The sequence below is a fragment of the Pantherophis guttatus genome, chromosome 3 (assembly GCF_059756535.1).
Source record: "Pantherophis guttatus breed Tessera chromosome 3, ASM5975653v1, whole genome shotgun sequence".
Lineage (NCBI taxonomy): Eukaryota > Metazoa > Chordata > Lepidosauria > Squamata > Colubridae > Pantherophis > Pantherophis guttatus.
The window spans coordinates 163,237,568-163,265,303 of record NC_142065.1 but is presented as its reverse complement, the minus strand read 5'-3'; the positions used below and the strand labels follow the sequence as shown (position 1 = coordinate 163,265,303).

The 27,736-nt window shown below is 37.6% G+C and overlaps 1 protein-coding gene across 1 annotated transcript; it reads left to right on the top strand.

Annotated features, from left to right (window-relative positions):
* Nucleotides 1-124: 124 nt before the first annotated feature.
* Nucleotides 125-27,736, top strand: RALBP1 (ralA binding protein 1). Its single transcript, XM_034429457.3, has 10 exons — nucleotides 125-451; nucleotides 9,637-9,933; nucleotides 13,211-13,669; nucleotides 16,245-16,594; nucleotides 19,384-19,545; nucleotides 20,595-20,726; nucleotides 21,749-21,856; nucleotides 22,739-22,860; nucleotides 23,486-23,606; nucleotides 25,052-27,736. The coding sequence occupies exons 2-10, from the start codon at nucleotides 9,690-9,692 to the stop codon at nucleotides 25,328-25,330; spliced, it is 1,977 nt and encodes a 658-aa protein (XP_034285348.1). The 5' UTR covers nucleotides 125-451; nucleotides 9,637-9,689; the 3' UTR covers nucleotides 25,331-27,736.

Here is a 27,736-nt window from a genome sequence, read left to right as displayed (position 1 = left end):
AATTCCCTCGTCCCTTTTGCTTGGACTTAGAAGAGACTACATTTCCCGAAATGCACCATAAGGAGGAGGGTGTGAGTCAGGTTCTGGCCGATTCCATAAACCGTAGCAGGGAGAGTGAGCGCGCAGGCGCAACTCTTCCGCCTGCCTTCTTTGATCCTCCAGAGAAGTTCGGTCGCTCAGTCACTATGATGGCCCCGCCTTGTACGTCATGCGCTTGCGCGCTTAATTCCGGCCTCTAACCAAGGTAGCCGAAAGGCTGGAAGAAACAGAACGAGAAAGACGGGGAAAAGGGTGACCGCGCATGCGCCTCTTTCTGTTTCCTATACACCCGACCTTGCAAGCAAGACAACGGCGGGTTGGAGTGCAGAGCGGGGTCTGAATGATGCCGGGTACGAGGTGAAGTTAGCACAGCCGTCGTGCGAGCGGCAGGATACTTCTCCCCATTCCTCAGGTCAGTGTGAAGAGGATGCATGGCCTTCCCATATTCCGGGTTCTCTTCAACCGAAGTTCCATTCCCGACTAGGGGAGGCCGCCCCTCGGTGACCACGATGGGGATGGGCAGTAGCTGACGCGTGCTCTGGAATGCGCATGCGTACTCGGCTCAGTACAGCGCCCTGAGTTCTGGTTGGGAACTTGCGCTGTCATTTCCCGCGCACCCCGCTTGCTCAGATGTTTGACTGGTGGGGTGACTCCACAGATGCAACGCAACTGCCCTGGGCTTTTTATGTGCCACATTCAATGCTTTCAGGATGCATTTCTATTTGGGAGTCAAACTTGGAATGAACGCTCTGCAGTCTGCCTGCCATTTATCACTGCTCCCTCGGATTTCTCTGCCCCCATTGCTCAAAGGCACCAGACTTGGACGATGAATTTGTGGACGAGACTTTTTGTGGCTCTGGTTAGAAGGGCCAGGTTGCCTCCAGATACCTGGGGACTGTAACTTCCAGAATCCTTTGCTAGGTCTACATTTTGAGACTTGCCATCCTAATTAAAGTGAAAAATAATAGGCAGGGAAAGTCTGGTGCCTGGTAATTAATTCATGGTCATCAGGTGGTTGACATGTACTCCTCAGCCCTGAGCAACAGTAAGGCTTGTTGGAGTGTAATCTAAAACAACTACTTGCTTAGTCTGTTTACTGCTTCTGGTTAATTTCTGTGGGGGGGGAAAAACAGGCAATGCAAGCAGAGTATGTCTGAAGAGGGACTGTTGGGAGAATCCCAGTAACAACTTCATTTATATTTAAAAGTACATGTTTTGTAATTATGCATGCCACTGTTAAGATCTTCCATATGCCACATTTAAGATAATTATGTGTTCTAAACAAAAGGAATATTCTTAAACTGATTTATGAGTATGCATTTGCACTCATTGTGACAGCAGTTGCTGTTATCAAGAATTGGTGGAAATGTGCAATGCAAACTGTATTTGAATGTGTGGATATCAAGGTTCACACATATGTATGTATTTGTTTGTGGCCTACAATCACTAGTTCCAAAACGTATCCCTCCACAATGCAATTTGTCCTACTCTTTTTTTTTAATCTGTCATGGAGTGTGAGATTGAAATAAATAATGTAAATGATTCTGCCAAAGCTATTATTTGTGCTTGTTATGCAGAAGAGGTCCTCTGGCTAGTGTGAGAGAAATTAATAGGGAAGACATTAGCAGGTAAAGCAATGCTGGTAATATGTGCTACTTAGACTGAAATTTCATGTTATGATGGAAATACTTTGTTCTCTATTCCTTTCTTATTCCTTTCTCTGTCCTACCTGCATTTTACTTAAACCTTTTACTACTTCGCAGCCTTTCCCTCATTTATGGTATATAAGTATGCATATCATCTGTTATCTTTGGTTCCTTTGATATACTCTGATATATTGGGCCATCTTCCCATTGTATAGTTATCATAGCAGCAGATAAAGAATAGGTGTGACTGAATGATAGAATATCTGTCTTGTCTCATTTGCCATTTATTTGAGCAAACAAAATATCTTTACTATTCTGTATCCTTTATTATGATCAATTGCTAATATTCAACTGATAATCTTGTGCTTTCCCTAGTTAGGTAGGCAGGTGTGGCCTCGATATTGTTTTTGTTTGTTTGTTTGTTTGTAATAATTTAGGCTGATTCATCAAGTGCTGGCTATTGTAAAGAAGATGAGCTTGGTTTCAATTATTTGCTTTCTAACTCTATCCAGGTTAGATTACTGCAAAACACTCTTGAAAATTGTCAACAACATAAATTGAAAAAAAAATAGCTTGCCATATGTTCAGTTGCTAAACTCATGTGTCTGTTTAGCTTAGTTTAAAACTCTAAGTAGTCTAGAACAAGGGTATTTTAATATTAGTAATCTCTTCTGTAATCCTATCTGAAGCTTGTTATTTGTTTTAGAGGCCCACTTTCTGTTCTGATGTAACTAGAATCTTTTCAATGATTATTAAAGACACTGCCGTCCTCCTCCCAGATCTCTCTCTTCACAGATAGGCTAGAAAAACATATCTTGGTCCATGGTTTTTTGATAGATAAATAATTCCTTTTAAAAAAATTATCTTCATTTGATGCTGTAATTGTAAATATTACCATTTTGTTTATGACATTTTGATTGTGCTCTTTAGATTTCATCTGTTAAGTTTAAATCCATTTGGAATAATAAGATACAAATTGAATTAATATAGTTGGGAAGTGCCCTGCTGTAGCCGTATTGTTTATAGTTTTTAATCTAATAATTGTATTGTTTCCTGTATTATCATGGTATTTGGGTTTTCATTAAATTGCGTAATCTTGCAATTTTTTGGGGTATTCTAGATTGCCTATGCTAAATATTAGCAGCATAATACATGTAAAACTCCACAGTACTAGAATTCCACAACACTGGAACTCATACTACTATTGCTACTATTTTAGCTATATTGTTATTTTAACTTAGAATGTTTGTACAATGCATACTGATATGCAAATGAAGAAACTTGATTTAAACAGTATTAGTATAGAAATGTTCTTTCTTGACTGAAATTCAGATATCATTATAGCTTTAAGAAAGAAATCCAACCATAAAGCTAGAGCAACCTGGAAACCTTGGTAATGTATTAACCAGGTTAAACTTTAGAAAAGCTGCTGCTACTTATTATATGCTCACTCTGTGGAACCTGAGCAATTATGATTTGCAGGAGGAGGGGGGATCTCACAACAGAATCAAGCAGATTATTTTTTGTGTGCGCGCACACACACACACACGCACGCACACACACAGACTATTCCCTTTCCTTATAAAATTTTTCATGGTATTAACTGTGATAAAGAACAGTCTAATTTTATCTTATTACACCCTTTTGAGGAGAAATTCATCTATGTTCAGTTTTACATATATTTTTGGTTATCATTAAAACTATTTTCATGCTAAAGCAGATGTGAAAGTTGTATGTTTAAATTCTCATCCTATTTTTGTGTTGTGTGTTGCAGTTAGAGCGATAACTGCTGTTGGAAGAGATATTGGAGCATGATTTTAAAAATAAAATGCAAAGAAAAATTGCAAACATTTTTGTTTGTTTAGAATTCATTTGCTGAGTATTGGCCAAAATTGCCCTGATTATTTCCTTTCTTCTTGAAACTGTTACATGGAACTTCATTTTAGCCAGTTGGACAGGAAAAGGGCAGGAACAGGAACTTGGCAGTCATAATATACATCTTGTCTACCAAATAAAGTAATACATGCTTCCCTCTCCAGATATTTGCACAGTCCACTTTTAGATTTTATTGTGGTTGATATCTATGTGCCACCCTTTATATAGGATTGAGGCCTTAGAAATATTGAACTGTGGCTGGATGGGTCCTTTGATATCCTCTGTCATAGATAAATGCCTTGTATTGAATTGTTCATCTACCTAGATGTCTTAAGAATAGCACTTCATAGACCTTTATCCTATAGGTTTATTTATTACTCTTTTAAACCTATCCAAATTAGTAGCCATCTTGCAGTAGGCATTAATATGTGTCCTTTTCCAAAAATCAACAGATTTTTGTCAATTCCAACCAGTGACAGTGGTATCATTCTGGACCAGCTTCAGGGGTTGGAAGGCGTTGCTTTGCAATGGTTCAGCTCCTTCCTTTGTGGCCAGTTCAGTTTGGTATGGGGGGAAGAAGGCTCCTAGGCGCCTTTGTCTGGGATTCCTTAGGGCTTTGGTCTTTCACCATTCTTTTTAAAAATCTACTGTACATGAAACTGCTTGGTGAGCAGCATTTGATGACATGGGATGCAGTATTGTCATCAATAGGCTGATGATACCCAATTATACTTCTCCATCCCTATCCAGTCTGCTGATGCTATATCATTGCAGAGCCAGTGCCAGGAGAAACTCTAACTCAGTCCTAAAGATGGACTAAAACGCTAAACGCTTAGCGTTTTAACCTTCCCAATGTTGGTGTTGTGTTATCTCTGCTTCTCAAAAGGTACCACTTACCCAGACAGCTGATGCACAGTTTGGAAGTCCTCATGGATTTAAGCCCATTCCTAGCATTGCCTGTGTCACTTATGCCTCTGTCACTTCTTAGTTGGACTGCTGCAGTGTGGTGTCCTTAGACACCACCCAGAAGTTACATCTGGTTCAAAATGTGGCAGTATGCAGGTTGGTGAGTACTCCTTGTTTGCCCATGTCACACAGCTGTTGCACAAACTGCACTATCCCCAGTTTCCTTCCAGGTGCAGTTTAAGGTCCTGGTGTCACTTTTAAAGCCCTGCATGGTACAGGGCCAGGTTATCTGTGGGACTGCCTCAGTAGTGGGTTGCAAATCCCATCGCTACCGGTTTGCTTGTGGGCACACTTGTGCGACGCGCATGTGCAGAAGCGTCTGGGTGAGTGGGCGGAGCCTCCCACCACCACCAGTAACAGTTCACCCGATCCGGGGAGAACCGATACCAACCCACCACTGGACTGCCTCTCTCTGAGGGGCATCTGCTGGTTCCCCACCAGACTAGAAGGTGAGCATGCTACAGATTCAACTCTTTTAAGTGTTGCCATCCAGTGGGACCTAGGAAGAGTGCCATTTCTATAACACTCCCTCCCCTGAACAACAGGAATAGAATTAGTTTAGCTTTCTGGAAAGCCATAAAGAGCTGGCTTTCCTTCCGAGTGTTGGAATAAGATAAATGTTGGACTCTGGGGTTTATATTAGATGGATCTGAAAATGTTGTTTTAGATTCCAGATCTTTATTTGGCCTTTCGTTTATTATTGTTGTTATGAGCCATCTAGAGTTTTTTCATAAGATGGGCAGTAATATAAGTCTTTTAAATAAATATACCATGGTAAGTTTTGAGTGTTTTATCAGAGGAAAAAGCTCCACAAAAAGCAACGCTGCAAAAATAAACTCTTATGTCGTGGTGATATTTGGGTCATGAAATTGAAGGTGACTGCTGCATGTGATATTCATTGACCTCTGACTTTTATTCAGCTGGAGTTGATCTTAGTATTTTTCACCCCAGCCTGAGACTCTTCTCCATATGTTACAATACTGGGGGAACATATTATTATCCAGATCTTAAAGAGAAAGTAGGAAAGGTGTTGAAAATCTCTGTTTTAGTCTTAGATTCTTGGATTGTCCAGCTGAGGTTTAGTAATGAGAAAGACATGTTATGGCAGTGTATCTGTCTTAGAAGTCATAGAGGGACTAGCAACCTATTCAACTTGACCAGATTGGAAATGCAGACACCTTTTAGACTGCATAAAATATAGGAGAATTTTTATTTGTGCTCCTGTTTACCTTTATTTCATTTTAAAATAGCCACACAGATCTTTAGAATAGTATCGCCAATGGAGAGAAAGATTAATACATTTATTTCACACACTTGTTAGAATTTCTCTAACAAGCTATCACTAGCCCTGACAGTAAGGGGAGTACAGAGAAACCTCTTGCATCATATGCGGTTTAGTATTTGCTTTGCCTGTGAAACTTGCATCATTACAAATCCTTTCACTAATAGTAATTGTAGTGTGATTGTGATTCATGTGGGAACAATGAATTGCCTGATCATCTTTATCCCACGATACTGGTTTTTGAAATGAAAACTTGTTCTACCAGCACATAGTGTACACTTGAGACATTTTATTCTTTCAGTTGAAAAATGTACTTTATTTTCAGACTGGCTTGTTATGGATGTAAATTAATTGTAATCAAAACAAAAGTTTCCTATCTAAGTCATGGTTTGCCTTAAAATAAACCCTATAGTCTGCAATTGAAGTAAATGAATGGAAAATTCAAGGTCTACATTATAATTGTGTAGTATACAGTATTGCTTCATGAATTTCCATCCCACCTTAAAATTAACATGAAGGGAAAGGATGCATTGGAACCTAGGAAAGTCTTGCAACTCCCTTGGAAAAGATGGTGAAAAAATATCTTGAATATCTACTGAGATTATTTTTTAAAACTTTAGCAGACATTTTGAAAGATGTTTCTAAATAGACAGATGATGTTGTGTCTTCTGCCAGTTGCAGTAGTTATTCTGAATTTCCAATTTTTATTTTATATGTTTAAATCCCACCTTCAAAATGGGGAAACCAGGAAGATAAAACTGGTCAAGATTTTGGCAGCCTGTTGTGCACCATTATTAATTTGCTGTCATGCCATTGTGTAGGAGCCATTTATCTGATATAAGCATTTGATGTCAGGGTTCCAACCAATGCCCTAATAAAATCAGGAGCCTCAAGCCATTTTGCAAGAAAATCCAGTTTATTAGGAGTGCCATGTCGGCACGACCTAAGTGAAGCCAGCTCTGACTTCACCCAGTTTGCGTCTTGCCTCTAACCCTGTTGCCCCCTCCCCCCAAGATGTGTAACCAGTCACATTCCCAATGAAGCAATTTCACGGGTCATAGAAGCAGGGTGGATTTGATTTAAATTGAGTTGATTTAAATCACAATTTAAATCATGATTTAAATCACTAGTAAAAAGGCTTGATTTAAATCAACTTGAATTAAATCATAATTTTTAAAGAGCAACTGTCATCTCTGCTACTCCTTTGACCCACTGTTGACTCACCGATAGTCCCAGTGTTGCAGAATATACAGCCTCATGCTACATAACTAAGGTCCATTTCATGCTGAATAAACTAAATTATTTATGTATCTTAAATAGAAAACTATCTTACGATAGATTTTTACCCCAAAAGTTTTTTATTAAATTAAATTCGATTTAAATCAAAAAAATCTGATTTAAATAAAAAAAATCTGATTTTTTTTTATTTTTTTAAAAAAATCATTGATTTTTATCCACCCTGCATAGAAATCACTCTCTCCGGCTGTTGCGGGTCTCCGTGGAGATGGCCTTGACTTCGGCCAGCTAGGATGTGTTTTGTTTTGACTGAGGTGTGAATTCCTCGGTGCAGCTGCGAGGCGTGATTTCCCATCCCCCTGCCTATGTCAACTTGGGAGCAGGTCAGGAAAGCTTTGCGAGTTGACATTCTACTTTGCAGATTTGCTAAAGGCAAATAATCTACATTCAAAATATTTTTTAAAGTACCAGTGAAGTATTGACACACATAGTAGAGCCAGTTTTGTCTAGTGCAGGGGCGTCAAACGTCACAGCGGCGTCACATTATGTATTGGGACTTTTTTCCCCTTCACTAAACCGGGCATGGGCGTGGCCAGCACATGATACATCCGGCCTGCAGGCGGGAGTTTGACAGCCCTGGTCTAGTGGTTAAGGCATCAGGTAGAAACCAGGAGACTGTAAGTACTAGTCCCACCTTAGGCATGAAAGCCAGCTGGGTGACCTTGGGCCAGTCACACACACTCAGCCCAACCTACCTCACAAGTTTGTTATGAGGAAAATAGGAGGAAGAAGAAACATTAGGTATGATTGCCACCTTGACATTCATAAAAATAATAAAGGGGTAAAAATAAATGACATGTACATTGAGAATATGTTTTCTCAGGTAGATGTTATAGATCTGCTTTTAGAAGCAGTTGCTGCCTAATATATTTGGTGAATACTGCAATGTATTTGTGATGTTTTTAAATATCTGGCATCAGTTCTGTTTGGGGATGTTGAATTTCATTTCTTTATTGTATTTATTTAAATTTCTGTACACAAATATTCATCCAATTCAGATTCCAGCTAAGGAATGAAAAAACACTTTGGAAGCACCTCTGCTCCTTATCTTTCCAAAGAATCTCAGTAGAGAAAGGAGACACAGAGTGTTGAAATGTTACTCTTCATATTAGCATTTGTTCCTGGGATTTTACCAGTAGCTTAAATCAGAATAGGGATAAGGTAGGCAGGTCTTCATGTTGTCTCTTGCAGCTGCCCATTCCTTCTGACAAACTGTTACAAAGGATTGGGAAAAGTTTCTAGTGCATCAAAGCAATATAAGGAAGGAAGAACTGCCAAGAAAACTACAGTTCTACAGAATTATACTACAGAAGGAATAGATCAGACATCCAGCCCTTGGTTATCAATGGAGACCAAGTGGAGCCAGCAGCCAGTTTTAAGCTTTTGGGTGTTATCATAAAAGTGGACCTGACCTGGGGGGCTCACATTGCAGCACTGGTCAAAAGGGCCCAGCAGAGATTATACTGCCTGAGACTTCTCAGGAAACAACAACTGAATGAAAAATTGCTGGTGACTTTCTACTGCTGCACTATAGAGAGTATTTTAACTTCTGCACCTGTGTATGGTTTGCTAATTGCACAGTGGCAGATAGGACAGCGCTCCAAGGGGTTAACATCATTGCTCAGAGGATCATTGGTTGCCCTCTCCCCTCTTTGGAAGAGCTTTATAGCTTCTGCTGCCTGAAGAAAGTTTAAAACATTCTTAAAGATCCATCTCATCCTGGGCACCCTTTTTTTGAACTATTACCAACTGGCAGACGGTACAGGACAATAAAAACAAGGACAAACAGGCTGAAAAACAGCTTCTATCCCAGGGCAGTAACTATATTGAATTCTACTGTATAGTGTAATATTAATGCCATGTCAGGGGTTTTCAATTCAATTGTATAGAATGTGATGGATATATGTTTTTGTTTTATTTTTATAATTTTCTTATTCTTATGTATGATGTACACTGAAGTTGGCATTTAATTTCGTTGTATGTGGTGCAGTGACAATAAAGTAAACTAAACTAAATTATTCCATCCCTAATGCTGTATCTTATTATTAGCCTAAAGAATAGCTTTGTGTTAAGAAGTCTTTAATTTCAAAATTAATACAAGGGGATTGTCTTGAAAAAAATAAAATGCTTGGGAAGTGAAAGGGTATATTTGGATAATGGTAAGTACAGTACAAACAAGCTCAACATATTTATCCTGCCAGTTTCATCAGGAATGCCTTTATACTTTTCTTTTGATTAAAGCTGTTGATTAGGTTTACTGTATTACGTAAACTCAGAATTTCCATGGATTAATTAATCTTGAGAATTTGCCAGGAGGTAATTAAAGTTATGAGGTGATGGCTATAAGTTGTTTTCCCAGATAAGTCTTCCTGATATATTTAATAAAAAATAATAGGGGAAAAAGTAGTGGAATTCCTGTTCATTTTTGACAAAGGGATGGGCATCTTATAACCCACATTATAAATGTGTCTTGAAAACATCTTTTTGTCCCTGAGAATATTTGGAGGGTTTCAGCTTGTGTTTTTGTTGCAGGAGTAATGGACAGGTAACAGGATACTATTCTGCTGTGGTGCCAGAGAGTAAGAATGACAGAGTGCTTCCTGCCCCCCACCAGCAGTCCCAGCGAACACCGCAGGGTAGAGCATGGTGGAAGTCTGGCCAGGACCCCAAGCTCTGAAGAAATCAGCCCAACCAAATTCCCTGGTTTATATCGCACGAACGAGCCTTCCCCACCTCATGACAGCCTCCACGAGCCTCCTGATATTGTGTCTGATGATGAGAAAGAACATGGGAAGAAGAAAGGGAAATTTAAGAAAAAGGAGAAAAGAAGTAGGTCACTTTAAGAAAAACTGTATGCTATCAGCGTGCATTGATTGTCTTTTTTTCATGACCCAGTTTCTTTGTCAACTGTTCTTTATCCTTTATTTATTACTTCACTTTGAATGTTAATGATATCCATGTTTTAAAATAACCAGCTGTTCTTTAAGCATGAAGAAATTCATAACATATATTTTGAGGAACTTTTGTAACCAGGCCAAGCCCTGGCTTTTCAGTTGTCAGTCTCTAAACGTCTGTAAAATGGAAAAGTTTTCATAGCTTTTAAGTGAAAAGTATTTCCACGTGGGAATAGTAATACAAGGTCCTCTCAAAGTAATACCTTTCATTCCTTTGTATGCTAATGGCTAGTTTTATATATATATGTCAAAGAACCAAATGTTCTGATAATTTAAAATGGCTATAGCGAAATATCATTTTTATTAATTAGCAGTCCATTGTTAGCATTTTCTGAACTACGAAAACAACTTCGAATATTGAAACACTGAAAAAGATTTTTTAATCCTTAAATGAATTTTAATCTGTTTTCTGATTATGTCATTTAAGAAATATATAGAACTTGAGATTGTAGAGAACAATTGTATATAGCTTTTTTTTTAACTAATAAAGCTTACTTCTACAGAAATTTAATCAGTATTGCATCCTAAGGTTGTACTTTGTTATTGTTATTGCCACTTTTGGGCTCACACTTTGTAACTAGAATCTATTGTAGTTACTAATAAATTGTAGAACATTGATAGGATTCTGGCACAACAGTTTGAAAATATGTACTGTATGTGTTTAAAAATTATAATTTTTATTTTCATCTAGTTGCATCTTGCACTCTAGTTCTCTAAAAACATAGTTTTTATTCAAGGTTTAGGAGTATAGCAAAACAATAATGTAGTACTTTGGTACAACACATTTCACGTACAAGAGACCAACTTATCCTGATGATCTAAGTCATTTGTGCAATGATATAATCATTCAGATAACATAAACCACTACATTGACATTGCTATCTGATTTAATGTCAGTCGGGAATAATGGATCCCATTCTCCATGGTTAGTACAGTAAATTGAGGTTCCACTGCACATCAATTGTATTGTAAATTTCACTAGTATACTAATTATTATCAAATTTTGCAGCCTGAAAACTTTAATCCCATTCAGCCTTTTCCTTGTATCAGTGCTTCCCAACCCTGTGTAAAATACTGAAAATTGGGTTAAAATGGTGTTTCTTTAGGTAACCACAGAAACCCAATCATAACAGAGACATTTAAATTGATGTAAAATGTTTTACCTACATTGCGTAAAAGGGCTTTCTGATAAGTGGTTTGGGGTAACAAAGGAAAAAGTTTGGGAAGCATTCTTTTATATCGTAGCATTTGTGTTGCAATTAATTGCAGGTGTATGTGTTTATTTGTTTAAAACTGATTTTCCTATTCCTACCTAGAGGCTAGGCAGGGTTAGTTATAGAGGAGGTATAGGTTATTAGACTCCTATGCATATATTTCAAAGGCTGTAAAGATTTTGGTAATTCAGTTTGGTAAGAGCTAAATTTGTTTTATGGCTGTGGAATTGGAATCACATGTGCAGTTTGTATAATCCACTTGAGCAAGAGTAGTTTATAAAGAGACAGGATGCTTGGGATCGCTTTGCCAACTGAATACCATGTTTCCCCGAAAAAAGACAGGGTCTTATTTTCTTTTGACACCGCCCCCCATAAGGGCTTGGCCTTATTATCGGGGGGTCTTATTATTTTGGGGATGCAGTAGGCAGCGAGCGTGGGACTGAATGTCCCATCGCTGCCGTCGCCTCCCCTCCCTGTTCTTCGCGCCCAACACATGCCAGCCCACCCCAATGGCAACAGCTGCTTCCCTTCCCCGCCATCACATTATCGAGAGGGGCCAGGTGGGGCGGGGGAGAAGTGAGACATGTGGAGCGAGACATGGCTCCCTTTGCCGTCTCTTCTCCCCCCCCTCGCTGGGCATGACAGGGCTCCTGCCCCTCGCTTAGCCACCTGCCCCCTTTAGGGATGCAATTTGGGGGTGGCAGGTAGGGCAGGTGAGAAATGGGATGCGCGTCTTATCTTTCCAGCTCAGTCGCGTTCCTCACCGTTGTGTCCAGGGAAACACGCTGTAAAAGAAAACCTCCTCGCAAGTTCAATCAAACTTCTCAAACTTGCCATAAGGTTTTCTTTTACAGTGTGTTTCCCTGGATACACACTGGATTCCACCTGCCAACCCTCTTGATAAAGAGAGGGCGGGGAAGGGAAGCAGCCAGGCTGCTGTTGCCATTCTGGTGGGGTGGGACGTGTTAGGCTGGCGCAAAGAACAGGGAGGGGAGGGCATATCATCCCCTTCCCTCCCTCCAGCCTCACCTCCTCAACTCATTTTGGTTGCGCAGCAAGCAACCAGAGGAAATGGCGGGACCAGCTGCGCATGCGTGTAAGTAGTTGGTGGGGGGCTTATTTTGTGGGGGTGGCTTATATTATCGCATGCGCTGAACAGCCCGATTGGGCTTATTATCCGGACATGTCTTATTTTCGGGGAAACACGGTAGTAAGTTTTCTTTCTTTTTAGAGAATGGGCCTAAGCACTTTAATATATATTTTAGAATACCTGGTTTAATATTTGAAAAAGAAAGAAAAAAAATAAGTGATTGAAAGAGTTAAATTGGAATTATATTCTTCGCAATTTTCAACGACTGTTTTTAAATGTGCTTGTAAAGTACGATTTAGGATCATGGCAATTATAGTAGTGCAGGGGTGCAGAGATTTTTTAAAAACTATTTTCCCCATTCCTTGATTTTTTAAATCAACTAAGAACTGAAAATAACAGCATTATCTTTGGCATTATCTTTTTAAGATGTTAAACTGAGGAGATTATATGTCATTTATACTGGCCATTACTCTGTACATCAGTTTTGGATTCATTTTGATACAAGATTTTATTCTGTGATGAAGTTACAGTTCTAACCTAATACCATTAGATTCAAGTGGGATATTTTCAGAATTATCAAACAATTGCATTGCTATTTATAATAAATTCAGATTGCACATAGTGACAAAACTCTGGGTACTCGTCAATAAATAATCAAGAAATGGACTGATTTTGCTCAGAAAGGAAAATGTGCAAAACTCCTAATATTTGACTTGTTTAGTTCTGCAGAACAAAGTGTGTGTTTTGAATAATAGCACATTAGAGTTGGGCACTAGCTTTTTTTCTTCCACAAAGCTTAAACATCTGGTTTTATTTCTGCTCTTCCTCTCCCCCCCCACCCCCAACAGCGGAAGGTTATGCAGCTTTTCAGGAAGATAGTTCAGGAGATGAAGCTGAAAGTCCTTCTAAGCTAAAACGCTCTAAAGGGATTCATGTTTTTAAGAAGCCAAGTTTCTCCAAAAAGAAGGAAAAAGACTTTAAGATAAAAGAAAAACCCAAAGATGAAAAGCATAAAGATGATAAGCACAAGGAAGAGAAGCATAAAGAGAAGAAATCAAAAGACTTGACAGCAGCAGATGTTGTCAAACAATGGAAAGAGAAGAAGAAAAAGAAAAAAACAGTTCAAGAGGTAGAAATGCCACCAGTGGATGTTCCTAGGCACCGGCCTGTGTTTGGAGTCCCTTTGAGTGATGCAGCAGAAAGGACCATGTTGTATGATGGCATCCGTCTACCAGCAGTGTTCCGGGAATGTATAGATTATGTAGAAAAATATGGCATGAAATGCGAAGGCATCTACAGAGTGTCAGGTACAGTGGCTCACCTGAAGGTAGATTTCTTGATGAGCCCGATGAGATGTTGCTGCTTCATGGTTTTTTAAATTCCATAATATTTCTGTCATTAGGGGGCTTCCCTAAATGAAAAAGTGTTTTTTCACTTTCTTCAAATTTATTATTAGTTCTGACTTAATTGTGATTGAGCGCATTCACAAACATATTTATATATTTTAAAAAGTATAAGTGGCTTATTTAATAGAAGTGTTTTGAAAGTTAAGTTTGGTTAACCTACTGTTCTACAGATGATGTTAAAAAATTCATTGCCAGGGTTGCTTTTGATTTCCAAACTTTTGATAAGCGCAGTTTGGATTTTTAAATTGGCACTGGGCACTTTGCAACTACATTGGTCATTTTGTTCTGAATGTCAATAGGATGGTGTTGGTTTAATTACTTCAGAGTTAGTATAGCAATGTACAGTTCATGAAGAGGAACTGTAGCTCATTTATAGTGTGTGTGTCTTCCATGCAAAAAGTTCCATGCAAAGCACAATAAAGGCCAATAGAGTAAATATATATAGGAGGTTTCTTATATTTTTAAATAAGTTTTGTATCCTATGTCTGCTAGGATCTTGAGGCTGTTTTCCTGGGACCCCAAGTATGTGAAGGAGCCAATTTCCTGGTTATGCTCATAGTTGTTATGATTTTGCTGTGTTGCTGTGTAATATTTACTTGTTATAGATGTGTTTTTTTTTTCTTTTAAGACTGTTAGCTGCCCAAAGTCATTTATTTATTGAGATGTGCAGCCATATAAATTGACTAAATAAACAAATATTTTGATTTATACAGGGCATGAAGGTATGGTGCTAATAAGTAACGATTTGTCAAGAACTTAAGCAGGCAGAGAACAGTTCATTAATTTGTGTCTTCTTCCTATGTTTCGGTATTGATGGAATTCCTTTTCATTAGTAGGTGTCCTCAAACCAGAGAAAGTGCCAAACAGCAGTTAAACATTTTTAGCTAAGATTTGAAGAAAACATCCTGGTAGTAAGGCCAAGATAATTAGCATTCACAGTACTTGTATAACTTTGACTCACTTAAAATTAACAGTGGTTTGAGTGAGTTATTTAGTTGTATAGGTTTTTTTTAAATTGCCAATGCCACTTGTGAGATGAATGATGCAAGCAACATTCATGTAATGCAGAAGCAGAGAATAAAGACAAAACTTCAGTGAAAATAAATACTTTGCAAGCATAGTATCTTATATACACAGAATATGAATGTCACTATCACTGAGTGGGACAATGTATATCTAGTGCTTAGAAAAATGATAGCACTGGCTGGGATAATGGTTGGTCTTTTAGGATAGTAGTTTATATGCTGCCTGAGCATAGCAGAAAGCATGCTTCTCTCAGTAATAACTAAGTGTTGTTCTGTATCTAGGCTTGAAGAAAAATTCATATAAGAAGCCAGAAGTACATGAGCAGAAATTCAAATGACATAAGGAAGCCAATTTGTTTTATTATAATAATCTTTCAGTTAAGATCATAAAAGTTAATAGACTGCTAAAAGCCTAGAACAGAGGTGTCAAACTCGCACTGTCACAGCGGCGTCACGTGACATATCTGGACTTTTTTCCCCTTCGCTAAACGGTGGGGGCGGGGCCTGCACCCGCGGGCCGCAAGTTTGACACTCCTGGTCTAGAACCTTTAAAAAGGATTAGAAGGATCTGTTCCTTTCCTCTCTGCTAGCCTCCAGTATTATTAGACGGGTCATAGAGGAAGAGACTGTCTTTTTTGACAACTGATACATGCAAAGAATATTTTTAGGCATGGTTTCTAATTTAAAGGAATGGAGAGAATTCTGAAATTCCAACCAATTATCATCCTGTCTCTCTCTATTTTCCTCCTGCCTTTTTTTGTTAATGAGAGATGGCCAGATCTTTCTTCCATGGCAATTGTTTTAATTTGCCCTCACTCACAGTTCTTGTGTATCATTGTTATACATGATTTGGGCCCAGGAATTTGTTACTTTCCAGAAGGAAGATAGGATGGAAAACCAATATTGAGTATTGTTCAAGAGAACTAGAAGAGCTTTAAATAGCAGCTAAAGATAGAATCCTGTAAGCAAAGTTATATTACAGAGTGTTTCTCTGAATTTTGGTAGGATTTAGGGTTTTTTGGCCATTCAAAGGGCATCACCAATTTTGTGCTATCTTTTATGAATAGAATTGCTGCTGAAATAGATAGGTTCAAATTCCCATCTAACCATTTTTCTTAGGAAGAGATTGTGGATCAGTCATTCTCTTAGCTCAGGGGTGTCAAACTGGCCGGATGCGTCACGTGCAGGCCACGCCTACCCCAGCTCTGCAAATGGGAAAAACGTCATGTGATGGCAATGTGACACCACAAGTTTGACATCCATGCATTAGCCTGTCTCATAGATTGTTACTGTGAGAACATTAGAGGATACACCATGTGAATTCTTTGGACTTCTCAGATGAAAAGTGAAATGTAACAAGTGATACTGTTCATTAAGATGACAGAAAAATATTGAACTATAATTCTTTTTTATTCTCAAAGGATTTAAAAATCATTCTAAATATTTTTAAGGAATTAAATCAAAGGTGGATGAGTTAAAAGCAGCATATGACCAAGAAGAATCCCCTAACCTAGAGGACTATGAGCCCAACACAGTAGCTAGCTTGTTGAAACAATACCTGCGTGAACTTCCTGAAAACCTGCTTACCAAAGAGCTGATGCCTCGTTTTGAAGATGCTTGTGGGAAGAGCCTGGAGTCTGAGAAACGGCAGGAATGCCAGCGCCTCCTGAAAGAGCTACCAGAATGTAACTTTCTCTTGATTTCCTGGCTGATAGTGCATATGGACCATGTCATTGCAAAGGAGCTAGAAACAAAAATGAATATCCAAAATATTTCTATAGTGCTCAGTCCAACTGTCCAGGTATGTGTGCTAGCCAGCTGTTATTTAAAACTCGTTTCAAATATATTTCTGGAAGTCACCTTATTATAATGCATGTGGTTATGTATCTTTCCCCTGTAGAGAAAAGGTGTGCTACTGTCCAAAACAGAAATATACTTAGAGTGCATGCTTCAAATGGAACTTACCAAGTGAGCTAGGCAAGAGATACTCTTGCAGGGACTTCAAATCTCTAGAGGACTGCTGCTTAACAAACCTGGATTTAGTTTTGTGCTTTCAGTTCTCGAGTTCTTAGAATTTAATATGGCCTTTATTTTATAGATACAGCATATTTTTTAATATTTTAAGACAACTTTGATATCAGGATCACTGTGATTAGTATCTTGCAGCAAGTTTGGTTGGAAGTATTAGTTAGGTAACTACTTTCTCTTTTTAAAATCTTATTTTATATAACAATTGGTAACAATTATGGTCACAATGTTCAAACATATCCCTGAAATCGAACATGCCAGAGATTCAGATAATTCAAAATATTTGAATTAAAGAGGAACTCTGAATCAACAGAAGGAATATCTACAATATAATGCAGGTATATGTGTTGATGTTTTACTGTAGGATTGCAGCTAAACAGTTCCTATTCTTATGTTAAATTTATTATTTAGCTAAAACATTTATATAGCTACCCATCTTATAACCATTCCCAATCACAAGTTAAAACAACATACAAAAACTATATTAAAGTTATAAAACTTAAACATTAAAATATTAAAATAGTCACAAGCCCTTGGTTCTTGTCTCTGAGTGGCAGTTGCAGGAATAAAAGCCTACTTGTAGTTTTACTACTTTTTACTACTAAAAAGTAGTAAATATTACTACCAGAGCAATCAATAAAAGCTCTACAGTATCTTCTAAGTCGGGGTGTCAAACTCAATTTCATTGAGAGCTGCATCAGGGTTGTATTTGACCTTGGGGGGCCGGGGTGGGAGTGGCCAGCTTGATGTCACATATGTCAGGGGTGCCTTTGGTGGCCTGAGCGCGCTACCAGTGAAAACGGACTCCCGATCTCCATTTCCGGTTGCGATGGCCTCCTGCAACTCTCTACCAGTGAAAATGGAGCTTGAGGGTGGCATGTGGCCCTCCCGAGCTCCATTTTCACTGACAGAGGCACCGCGGGCCAGGCCTTTGCTATTTCCAGGGTGGCCCCACGGGCCAGATCTAAGCATCGCATGGGCCGGATCCAGCCCCTGGCCTTGAGTTTGATGCCCCTGTTCTAAGTGAAATAGCTGTTTTATGCAATTACTGTCAATATTTTAAAAATTATGACAAAAAAAATGAAGTAATTTGAAAGTGATAGTTCACTGATTTTGTTCAAATATGTTCCATTATGCCCAATAATTTAACTTATAATTAGATCAGGATAGACTCTAGGTATTGTATTTCTTTGATATGACTCATTACTGGTGAGGTCTACGTGTAAGGATTAGTTAAATTGTTAATAACTTTACTCGGCACTTACACCCTACTCCATCTTTGTTTTTAATAGAGTCACCTTAAATGAATGCAATGTGTTCATATACTTTTCACTTTGGTTATTTAACTAGAGTTTCAGTATTATGAAATTGAATTCAGGCCCTTTTGGAATTTGGAATTTTTCCAGATATTAAATATAGCAACATTAAAAAGTGGTTAATAGTTAAATACCACACAGTAGAAGTTTTTAGCATCCTTATAGCAATTTTGTTACATTTTAAGATTCCTGAGTAGTAATAGAACATAGCTGAGGATCATTGGAATATTTTATGGTGGGGAAAGGGCTAAAATACTTTAAAGTATTTAAAGCAACTGCCATGTTAATTTATAAATACATAATATAATACTTCTAGACTTTTTAAAGAAGGTTACATTGGATTAAAATGTAAACAGAAGATTTTGCAGTGACTAAGATCAGTTTGCTAACTTGAAACATGTGATTGGTCTTAACCAGATTTAGTTTGAATCCAGATTTACAAACAATCATTTGAACCTGGTTCAGTCAGATTAATCATAGTTAATGTTAAGTGGTGTTTTTCTGAATTTGGGTGGCATGGTAAGCTACAAAGAAGCAAAAGTAGAAACAGAAATCCTGTTTGGAAGGCTAGAAGAAGTATAGGGTCTCCTGGTTGAGCAGGTGGTTGGATAAGACGACCTCCAAAGTCCCTTCCAACTCTGTTATTCTGTTTTTTGAGATTGGTATGGTGTTTGCATGGCACTCTAAGAAGACTATAGCACAGTTTTTCTCAACTCATATTCAGGACCACATATCCAACAAAGCAGGAATGTTGAATAGATTGCGGCTTCAAATTAATAAGGGCTGCTGTGCAGAAGACAATCATTCAGTCCCATCTTTGGTCATATCATAAACTTTGCATGGACATTTCACGTCATTTTCCATTACAAAATGGGGCAATATGTGCTAAGGACAGGTGTATTTAGAAGAAACTATTGCATGTTGTTTACACTGATAGGTCAAGTTTTTTGTAAGGCTCACACAGCTTCAGCAGTTGTCTCCTGTTGTTTTGGGGCATAGATGCATGCATACACAGCCATTTCTACTGGGACTGTCGCCATAGGGCTCTGGTTTAGGACAGCTTTCTAAGCAGCTCTAAAAGCCTTGCAAAAAATCCAGTTGCTTTAATAATCTAACCAATGTCTCCCAACCTTGACAACTTGAAAACATAATGCTTTAGATGTGTTTAGGAAGGAATGTTTTATTATTTTGCAAGTGTCTACACAATGAATGACAATACTTCTAAAGTGGTACTGTGTCTTCTCAGATCAGCAACCGTGTCCTTTACGTGTTTTTCACTCACGTACAAGAATTCTTTGGAAATGTGGTCCTCAAGCCAGTAACAAAGCCTCTTCGTTGGTCTAACGTGGCAACCATGCCAGCATTGCCAGAAACACAGGAAAGCATTAAAGAAGAGATCCGAAGACAGGTTGGTCATCTTTGAATGATTAGAACTTTCTGAAAAATTTGATTGAAGGAATTATTTCCAATCTTTTTATCACTGATTTATACTCCTTTTTAATTAAGCAAAGTGCTACATTTATTGTATGATGGTGAAGAAGAAAAAAACTTCCAGCTTTTAGATGTAAGAGAAGAGCTTACACTTATAATTTAGGTAGCCTGGACATTTTAAATTAAGGCTTGAATATATAATTTTCTCTTACATACTGTCCTCATTTAAGATTGAATTCTCTCTTGTTCGTATAGTACCTTGATTTTTTCAGCCAAAGTTGTATTCTTTTGTAGATTGAGGTCAAATTTGCAACAAATGGCATAATTTTCAGATTTGGGTCTAATTGAAATATGATATATATGAACTAATTCAGTACCTCCAGTAATAGACAGAAATTGATCTTCAGGAAATTTGACTTGCTAACTTAAATTGACATATTCCATTTCTGGAAAAATAGTTAGAACTCACTTACCAACTGCCTTGTACAGTGGCTGTTCATAGTTTCAATAGTGCTAAAAAATAACTTCATGATCCAGGCATGTATTTTTACAACTTTCACAATCACGTTACCATTACAATTGGTTAGTACACATCCTGTGCCTGACCCATATTTATTTATTTATTTATTGCTTTTTCCCCCCTCTCCTTGCATAGCGGAATGATGGACAGAAAAGGATTATAAGAGAGTAAGCAGGCACACAATTAGAATACCATTGGAAAGAATGTGCTAGAACTGGCTATTTAACAGCCCTTGAGTGTGCTAGGAGCTAGTACACTCCTTTTGATTTTATTGCCTACTTATAATACTTTCTGTCCAATTAATGTAAATAAAGCTTTAATTCCCTTCTTGCAATCACCAGCGCCATAGTGAACATTCCAAAGGGAGTGGGGGAAAAGGAAAGCTGATGTAAAATTCTAAGCACAATCATAGTCATGTGTGTTAGCAACCAGGTTGCTGTCACAATAATGGTAGCTAAATAAGGACTATCTGCATATTTAACAATGTGCTTGTTTTTTAAAATTAGGAGTTTCTTTTGAATTGTTTGCACCGAGATCTTCAGGTAGGGATTAAAGATTTATCCAAAGAAGAAAGATTATGGGAAGTGCAGAGGATTTTGACAGCTCTGAAAAGGAAGCTAAGAGAAGCTAAAAGACAAGTAAGTTTGTGCTTTTCTCTTATAAAATCGTGTGGATGGAATGTTGACTGTCTAGTTTACATCAGTATAGTTAAAATATCAGACCTTGGCAAGATAAATAGAACCATTAAGTTTCCCTTTCATTTTTTTTTTCTTGAGTGCAGTGCAGAATTATGGGGCTTTTGATAGTTCTAAACCCACTTATTCTTTTCTTAGATTCTTGGTTTCACGGTGCTTTGATGCCATTGGATAAAAAATTGAAAAGGCACTTTATTTATTTATTTATTTATTTATTATCAAATTTATAGACCGCCCTTCTCCCGAAGGACTCAGGGCGGTGTACAGCCAAAGTAAAAAACATAGATACAAATATTAAAAACAATTTAAAAAGATATATATAAATTTGGCCCCAAAGTTAAAAAACAGTAACAAAACATTAAAAACATTTAAAAAGCATTAAGCCAGCCCGGCTTGCTGAAAAAGGAAGGTCTTCTATGCCAGGATTTAAGTGATTCTCCTGTAATGTTCACATCATCTGTTGATACTAATTTTTTTTTCAGTTTAGTTTCTGTTTAGAATAGATCTACTGCACCATTGACTGTTTTTCCTATAAGTAAGCTTTAGGTTTCTGGATGTAATTTCATTTTCAGAGTTTCATTGTTTTGATCTATGACTATAACTACCTTATACTACATTTACCTTGTATTTTATCAGGCATTGCCTAACTGCTTACTTAAATTACGTTCCAGCGTGTAGGAATGTTTTATAATTGCTAAATCTGCTGCTGATACACCAAGAAAAATTTATGGTCTATCAATTTTTGGAAAGTCAAAACACCCATTCTCATTCGACCACCATCTGCCTTATAAAAATGAATGATTAATTTGATCTGCAAATGCTGCTTTAGGAAGCTTGAGATAACGTACGTAGTTTCCCAATATTGTAGGTAAAAACACTGCAGAAGCTGCAGTTTAAATATTCTTGCATGTTAATATATGATCCTTTGAATTGAGTTATTAGTCAAGATTTTTTTTTCAATACAGGAATGTGAAACAAAAATTGCGCGAGAAATTGCTAGTCTTTCAAAGGAGGATGTTTCCAAAGAAGAAATGAATGAAAACGAAGAAGTTATAAATATTTTGCTGGCTCAGGTAGTATCTGTTATTTAAAGTATTTTTATTCTTAATATTTAACCTACATACTGTGAAAGTAAATTGGGGAGAATTGATTGAGAGATAAAATCTTCTTACAGACATTGTGTGTGTGTGTGTGTGTGTCTCTGTGTCTGCGTGTCTCTGAGTGAATGATAGATAGCTATCAAGAATAAATCAGAGCTGAAAATAGCAGCAACATATGTGTTTCACCACTGACTCATAACTGAAAAAGCTGATTCTTGTATGTAAATCTGGACAATTGTCAATTCAGAATTTCAAGATCTTTTGAAATAACAAATTGGTTGCACTGATTGAACTCCTTATTAAATAGCATGTTACCATCTCTGCTAGTTCTTCACCACCCTGCAGCAAGCCCTTCTATGTTTCTGTTTTCCTTAACCTCCTATTCTTCCTGCTTTCCAAACCCAATCCCTGAAATGCTGTGGCAACCAGCCACAATTCCTTCCCATTTTTTTCCAGATATAATACGTGAAACTTCCTAATTTAAGATTTTTATGTGCTTCAACTTTTCATAGACTGAGAGCTGCCAAGAGATATTTAGAGCACCAGCACTATTATGGTTTCATGCAGGGTGTAACAAGTAGAAAAAAGGAGTTATTTTTGTACAATCTGCAATAAATGTCTCAGTCTAGAAAGATATATTGAGAAGCATATGAGGGCATTATATGTACAGTGGGTATTGTATTTTCCTTCATCCCTCCCCAGAGCAACCCAGTCTTCTTTTTTGCACATTTTCTACTTAGCTACATAAGAAGCTAGGTTTTATGACCATAGCCAAGAAAAAATAATAATGTCTTGAATCAAGATTGGTTTATCATTTCAGTAAAATTGCTCATATAATTTGATTACATTTGATAGGAGAATGAGATTTTGACAGAACAGGAAGAACTGCTAACAATGGAACAGTTTTTACGTCGACAAATTGCATCTGAAAAAGAGGAAATAGATCGTCTCCGAGCAGAAATAGCAGAAATTCAAAGGTAACTCAGCTTCTGCTTGAGGATTAACTGTTGGGTGGAAATTGCAAGTCAGCTAATTCCAGTTAAACATTAGAAGAAAGTTCCTTACAGAGTAGGCTCTGGCTGATAGTGACTGCCTAAGGAAGTGGTGGATTTTCCTTTCTTGAAACGGACTAAAACTGAACCTGGAAAGTTATTTTTTAGGGAACGTTGCAGCATAAACTTTTCCATCTTGGCACCTTTCACATATATTGGGATTGCAAGTCTGAGGCCAAGGTCCTTTTGTGTCATAGAAGCACCAATAATATCTGCAGGATTTCCAGTTGGTGAAAGTTATTACAGTGGCATATTATGGATCCTGAAAGAAACCAGGGCTCAGACTAGGTGATCTCCATAGTCCTTTCCAGCCAAAATTCTATGGTGCTAAACTTACTGAATTTAAATAATATTTTAAACATTGTTTCACCAGAACAGTTACAATGGATAAACTTTTATGCTACGTTGTAATTATTCTTCATGAGCATTTAAATTCATTGAATTGTGTTTTGGAGTATATTCATTGTGTGTGCATGAATGTGCTTGAAGAATGTATAGCAAACCAAGCCAAAAGTGATAGATGTTACAAAATTTACACTTGCACATCTAGTCGCCAGCAGGGTCGCAGTGAAACTGAAGAATATTCTTCTGAGAGTGAGAGTGAGAGTGAAGATGAAGAAGAGTTACAGATAATCTTAGAAGATTTGCAACGGCAGAATGAAGAACTAGAGGTGAGATGGCTTTCTGTGCAGTAGATATTCACCAAGTTCTTTATTCAGGCATGGGAAAATATGATGCAACATATGACAAAAAAGAAATTTTTGTAATATTAAAAGTTATTTAATTTATGGAATAGCATAGCTTAGAAAGTAGCAGATCCTCTTTTGTTAGAAGTAATCTACCAGATGCTGCAAGAGCAGCTTTCCACTTTGTCACTGGGTTGGTTTAGATGAGTTTTGTGGCAAATTTCCACATTTATTAAGACTAAGATTGGCTTCTGCAATACTTCTGGTTTTGAAATTCTCATTTTAAAATCAATAATATTGGAGCAATGAAATGTAATAAAACAAAAATCATTGAATGAATATGGTAATCTTTTTAAATTTGTACCAGCCTGTTTTCCATGCTGTCCTTTTCTTTCATGGAAGGTTTTTTTTTTTTAAAAAAGGACATTGTGGAAGTGTGCCAACACTGATCCATGTTACCCATGCAGGAAGTTTCATCAGATTTCTGTGGGTTTCCTGGTTAACCTTCTCATTGAAAAAGTTTTCCTGTCTTTCCAATAAAGGCATTTCATGTTGCTTCTCTGCTTTTTAATAAACGCTTCCATTTAGGTGAAATACATAATATTGTTCAGACAGAGGTTTCCTGTTTAGTTAAAACATGTAACCAAAATAATTATTTTCTTTGATTCTTAGAATTTTCTGTGTCACAGAAAACCTGAACGGCTGCCTAGAAATAAACTCTGCAATTTAACTTCTTCAAATTGGCAGCAAAAGCAATACATAGAAATATATAATACGCAAAAGCAATGACACTACTTTGTAGAATGCTTCATTTTTTTCAACAATCTTTACCACAGCCTGAAAAACTGATCAACATTATTGCCTCCTTATTTATAGCAGGAAAGAAAGCTAAGGGAGAACTATTTAACTAGACGTCTGTAGTTTGCAATGTGCCTTTACATCTCTTCAGAGTTAACCCCTCTTGGGTTGACATGGATGTGACAGTGAAAGCTTGTGACTTAATGGCTAAGGCGTGAGGTGTACTGGGAAACCACTTCATATCCTATTAATCACATCTGTCTTCACCTATGTTGAGTGATAAATCCCCCAATAAAAGTACAAATAAAAATTTCTTTTTAAGCACATTTCAAAAATGAATATATATGAATAAATAATTTAACAGTTCCCAAGACCTATGAGGAAGGCTGGGGGAAGGAGGCACGTATTTTATGTTGCCTTTGAATCTGCCATTGTAAATTGCTCATTTCTGCTAGGGCTGGATTTTCCAAGTGCCTCCTTTCTTGTTTTGTTCTGCCTGATGAGACCCCGCTTGTCTCCCTTCCAAGAGAGAGCTGCAGTGAGGAATACCTTATTAATGATTCATTAGTTCCATCAGTAGCTGGCTGTGTATAAAGCTCAAGTGACCCTTTTTCCCCTTTTGCTGGATCAAGGTTAAGAATAACCATCTGAACCAAGCGATTCACGAGGAGCGCGAGGCCATCATTGAACTGCGAGTACAGCTTCGCCTCTTGCAGATGCAGAGAGCCAAAACGGAGCAGCAGGTGCAGGAAGAGGAAGAGCTTGAGAAACGAGGGGGCCCGATGCAGCAGCAGCTGCCCCTGCCAAGAGACAGTGTCCCAGAGACAAAAGCTATGAAAGAGCAGCCAAAGGCAATCCAGGAGTCAGTAAAGCCATCTCCAAGCAAGGACAGAAAAGAAACTCCAATTTAATTGGATTTCTGAGCATTTGGATTCTTCCCTGTGCAAAGCCAGGACTGTGCAACTTACTGTAAATCTATGGCCTGTACATTCTGTAAATATTTTCTCTTTTACATTCTGGGGGTATTTTGTCCCCGTCCTATGTGTGGCTTCTGCCTATCAGGCTCAGGTTACTTGGAAAGATAAAGCAGAGAAAGAGAGAGAGAGAGAGATGGCAGGAGGGGGCAGCTCTCTAGTTACTCAGCCTTTCAGACATTAGCTTTGGCTGATCTTTGGGAATTGAGGGGATGATGGTGCATTTTAGAATAATTACATACTCACTCTGAAGCAGACTTTCAAATTCTCTCATGCATTATCTGTCCAAGGGCTACTTCATACGAGATATTTCATTGCACGGATGTAGGAAAAAGTACGTACTCTGCTGGGCATATAGCAATATGTCTGGTAATTCTTGACCACCAGAAATTTCAGGTAGAGAAGGTTGCGTATCCCCCTCCCCCAAATCTCTCCATTTGGTTATCTTTCTGGCCACACATGCAGATGACCATGTTTCTCTCTGACAAGCACCGAAACCAACAGGTTAGCAGAGGAAGGGAGAACACTGCACAACCCCTCTCTATGCCATTTGCAGGTAGTCTAATTTAAAAGGAAGTTTGGTAAGAAGCATTTCCATTCTGGTCTTGAAAGGAACTTCCTCTTAGCATCGAAATGGCTTTTATGACTATTTACAAGGCTGATACGTCACTAGTCAGTGCAGTTGTTTGTTAAGTGTTTATAGAGAAGCCACACACGACACAGCAAAATAGATGTTTGCAAGTATGTTCCACAATGGTCCATGCTTTTCTGTGTGGGGGTAAAGGAATTGTATGAAAAGTGGCTGTTGGTTAAGAATGGGGAGATCCAATCCATATCCCATTCATTTATTTGCTTCGTAATTTTTTTGCTCTCGTTCCTCATAATTGTTTTTATTCACTCTTACTTGTGCCTTTCAGTAACAAAGGAGCTTTACAAAATAGATGTGCCCGAAACGGTGGAATCTTCAAAACTTTAGTAACATGTTTTCATCTGACTTTTTAAAGCTTTATGAAAGTTCATGTGAAATTAAAATGAAAAGATTGATAAGCACATATCCATAAATTCACTATGAATTTTGAACCCTGTCAATACAGTTATATGTAGAACAGATTCCTAGGGTTGCCAATTAATCAGAGGATGGAAGCATTTTGCAGGTTTTATAGCAAACCTCATAATGCTGACCTTTCTTTCTTTTGATAATTTAAAGAAATTAGTGAATGTTGTTGATTATCAAGGTCCCATGATTTAAGAAAAGGAGTTGAAGGTGATTTTTGTTGCACTCTTTCTTTGGTGGATTGAGAGCACTTTGTGTAACACAAGTGTGCAAGCCTCTCCATCAGGATCTTGGAACTGGGGTGAATGATAAGAAAGAATCTTGGCCATTTTAGTGAGTTTGAAAGAAGTATTACATTCAGTAAGGGCTTCATAATTGTTCTAGAACTTGTACCAGTTTTTGGTACACGTTTGAAAGTGTGTTGTAAGTACTTTGGTGGTCCTCTCAAGCACAATGCAATGGAGGGAAGGACCATCTCCAAGCCCTTCCTGGCATTTTCTAAAAGGCAATAGGGGGAGTGTATTTGTGATCCTTTGTGTGCTTAAGAGGGCGATTCCAATAAATAAAAAAGCTGGTAATATATACCCATAAATTTGTGATGGAAATGTTCATCTGCCTTATGCTTAATTAGTTACCATTGCCAGCAGTGAATTCTTACAATAAATTGTGGCTTTTCAGAGCCATATCATTTAAAATCCCAATTCAATTTGAAGTGGTTGATGTTAATTGAACTTTATAGGGTGCTTGTAGCTTATTTAGTTTCTGTCTATATTTATTTTTTATGTGATGGGTGGGTTTTTTGTTTTTGTTTTGCCTATTGCACTGTTGTGAATCATTGGCCATGATTTAATGTTTGTACAAATGATATTGAGATGCACATTCTAAAGAACGACTTTTTTTAAACCTTAAAGAAAATTTATGGAGGTTGGTTAAATGACAGTTGTAGGTAGATTTTTTTTTTTTTTTTGGCCTGTTACATACATTTTATATTTCTGACAGTATTTAAACCTTTTTCTTTTGAATTCATACTAATTTCTATTAAATTGTCAAACTTTTATAATCAATGTTCATCAAATATTTTGATATTTGCTAATTTTTGTTTGTCAAGAATATGTTAATCAAGAAAATAAATTTAACAGCCACGTGCTAATGGTTTTATTGAATTAAAAATGTTAAGATTCACAAATAAATTCTCTGATCCACATTCAAAGCCCTGATGTGGTAATAACCAACTGAACCTATGAAAAATGTTTGTAATAAATAAATGCAATTCTACAGAAAAACCAAAA

What these genes read in the sequence shown, in the direction of transcription:
- RALBP1 (XM_034429457.3), top strand. Translation starts at nt 9,690, where the DNA reads ATGACAGAGTGCTTCCTGCCCCCCACCAGCAGTCCCAGCGAACACCGC. An exon ending in TGCTCAGTCCAACTGTCCAG is followed by an intron (nt 16,595 to 19,383) that starts GTATGTGTGCTA and finishes GTGTCTTCTCAG; the next exon opens with ATCAGCAACCGTGTCCTTTA. An exon ending in TAAGAGAAGCTAAAAGACAA is followed by an intron (nt 20,727 to 21,748) that starts GTAAGTTTGTGC and finishes TTTTCAATACAG; the next exon opens with GAATGTGAAACAAAAATTGC.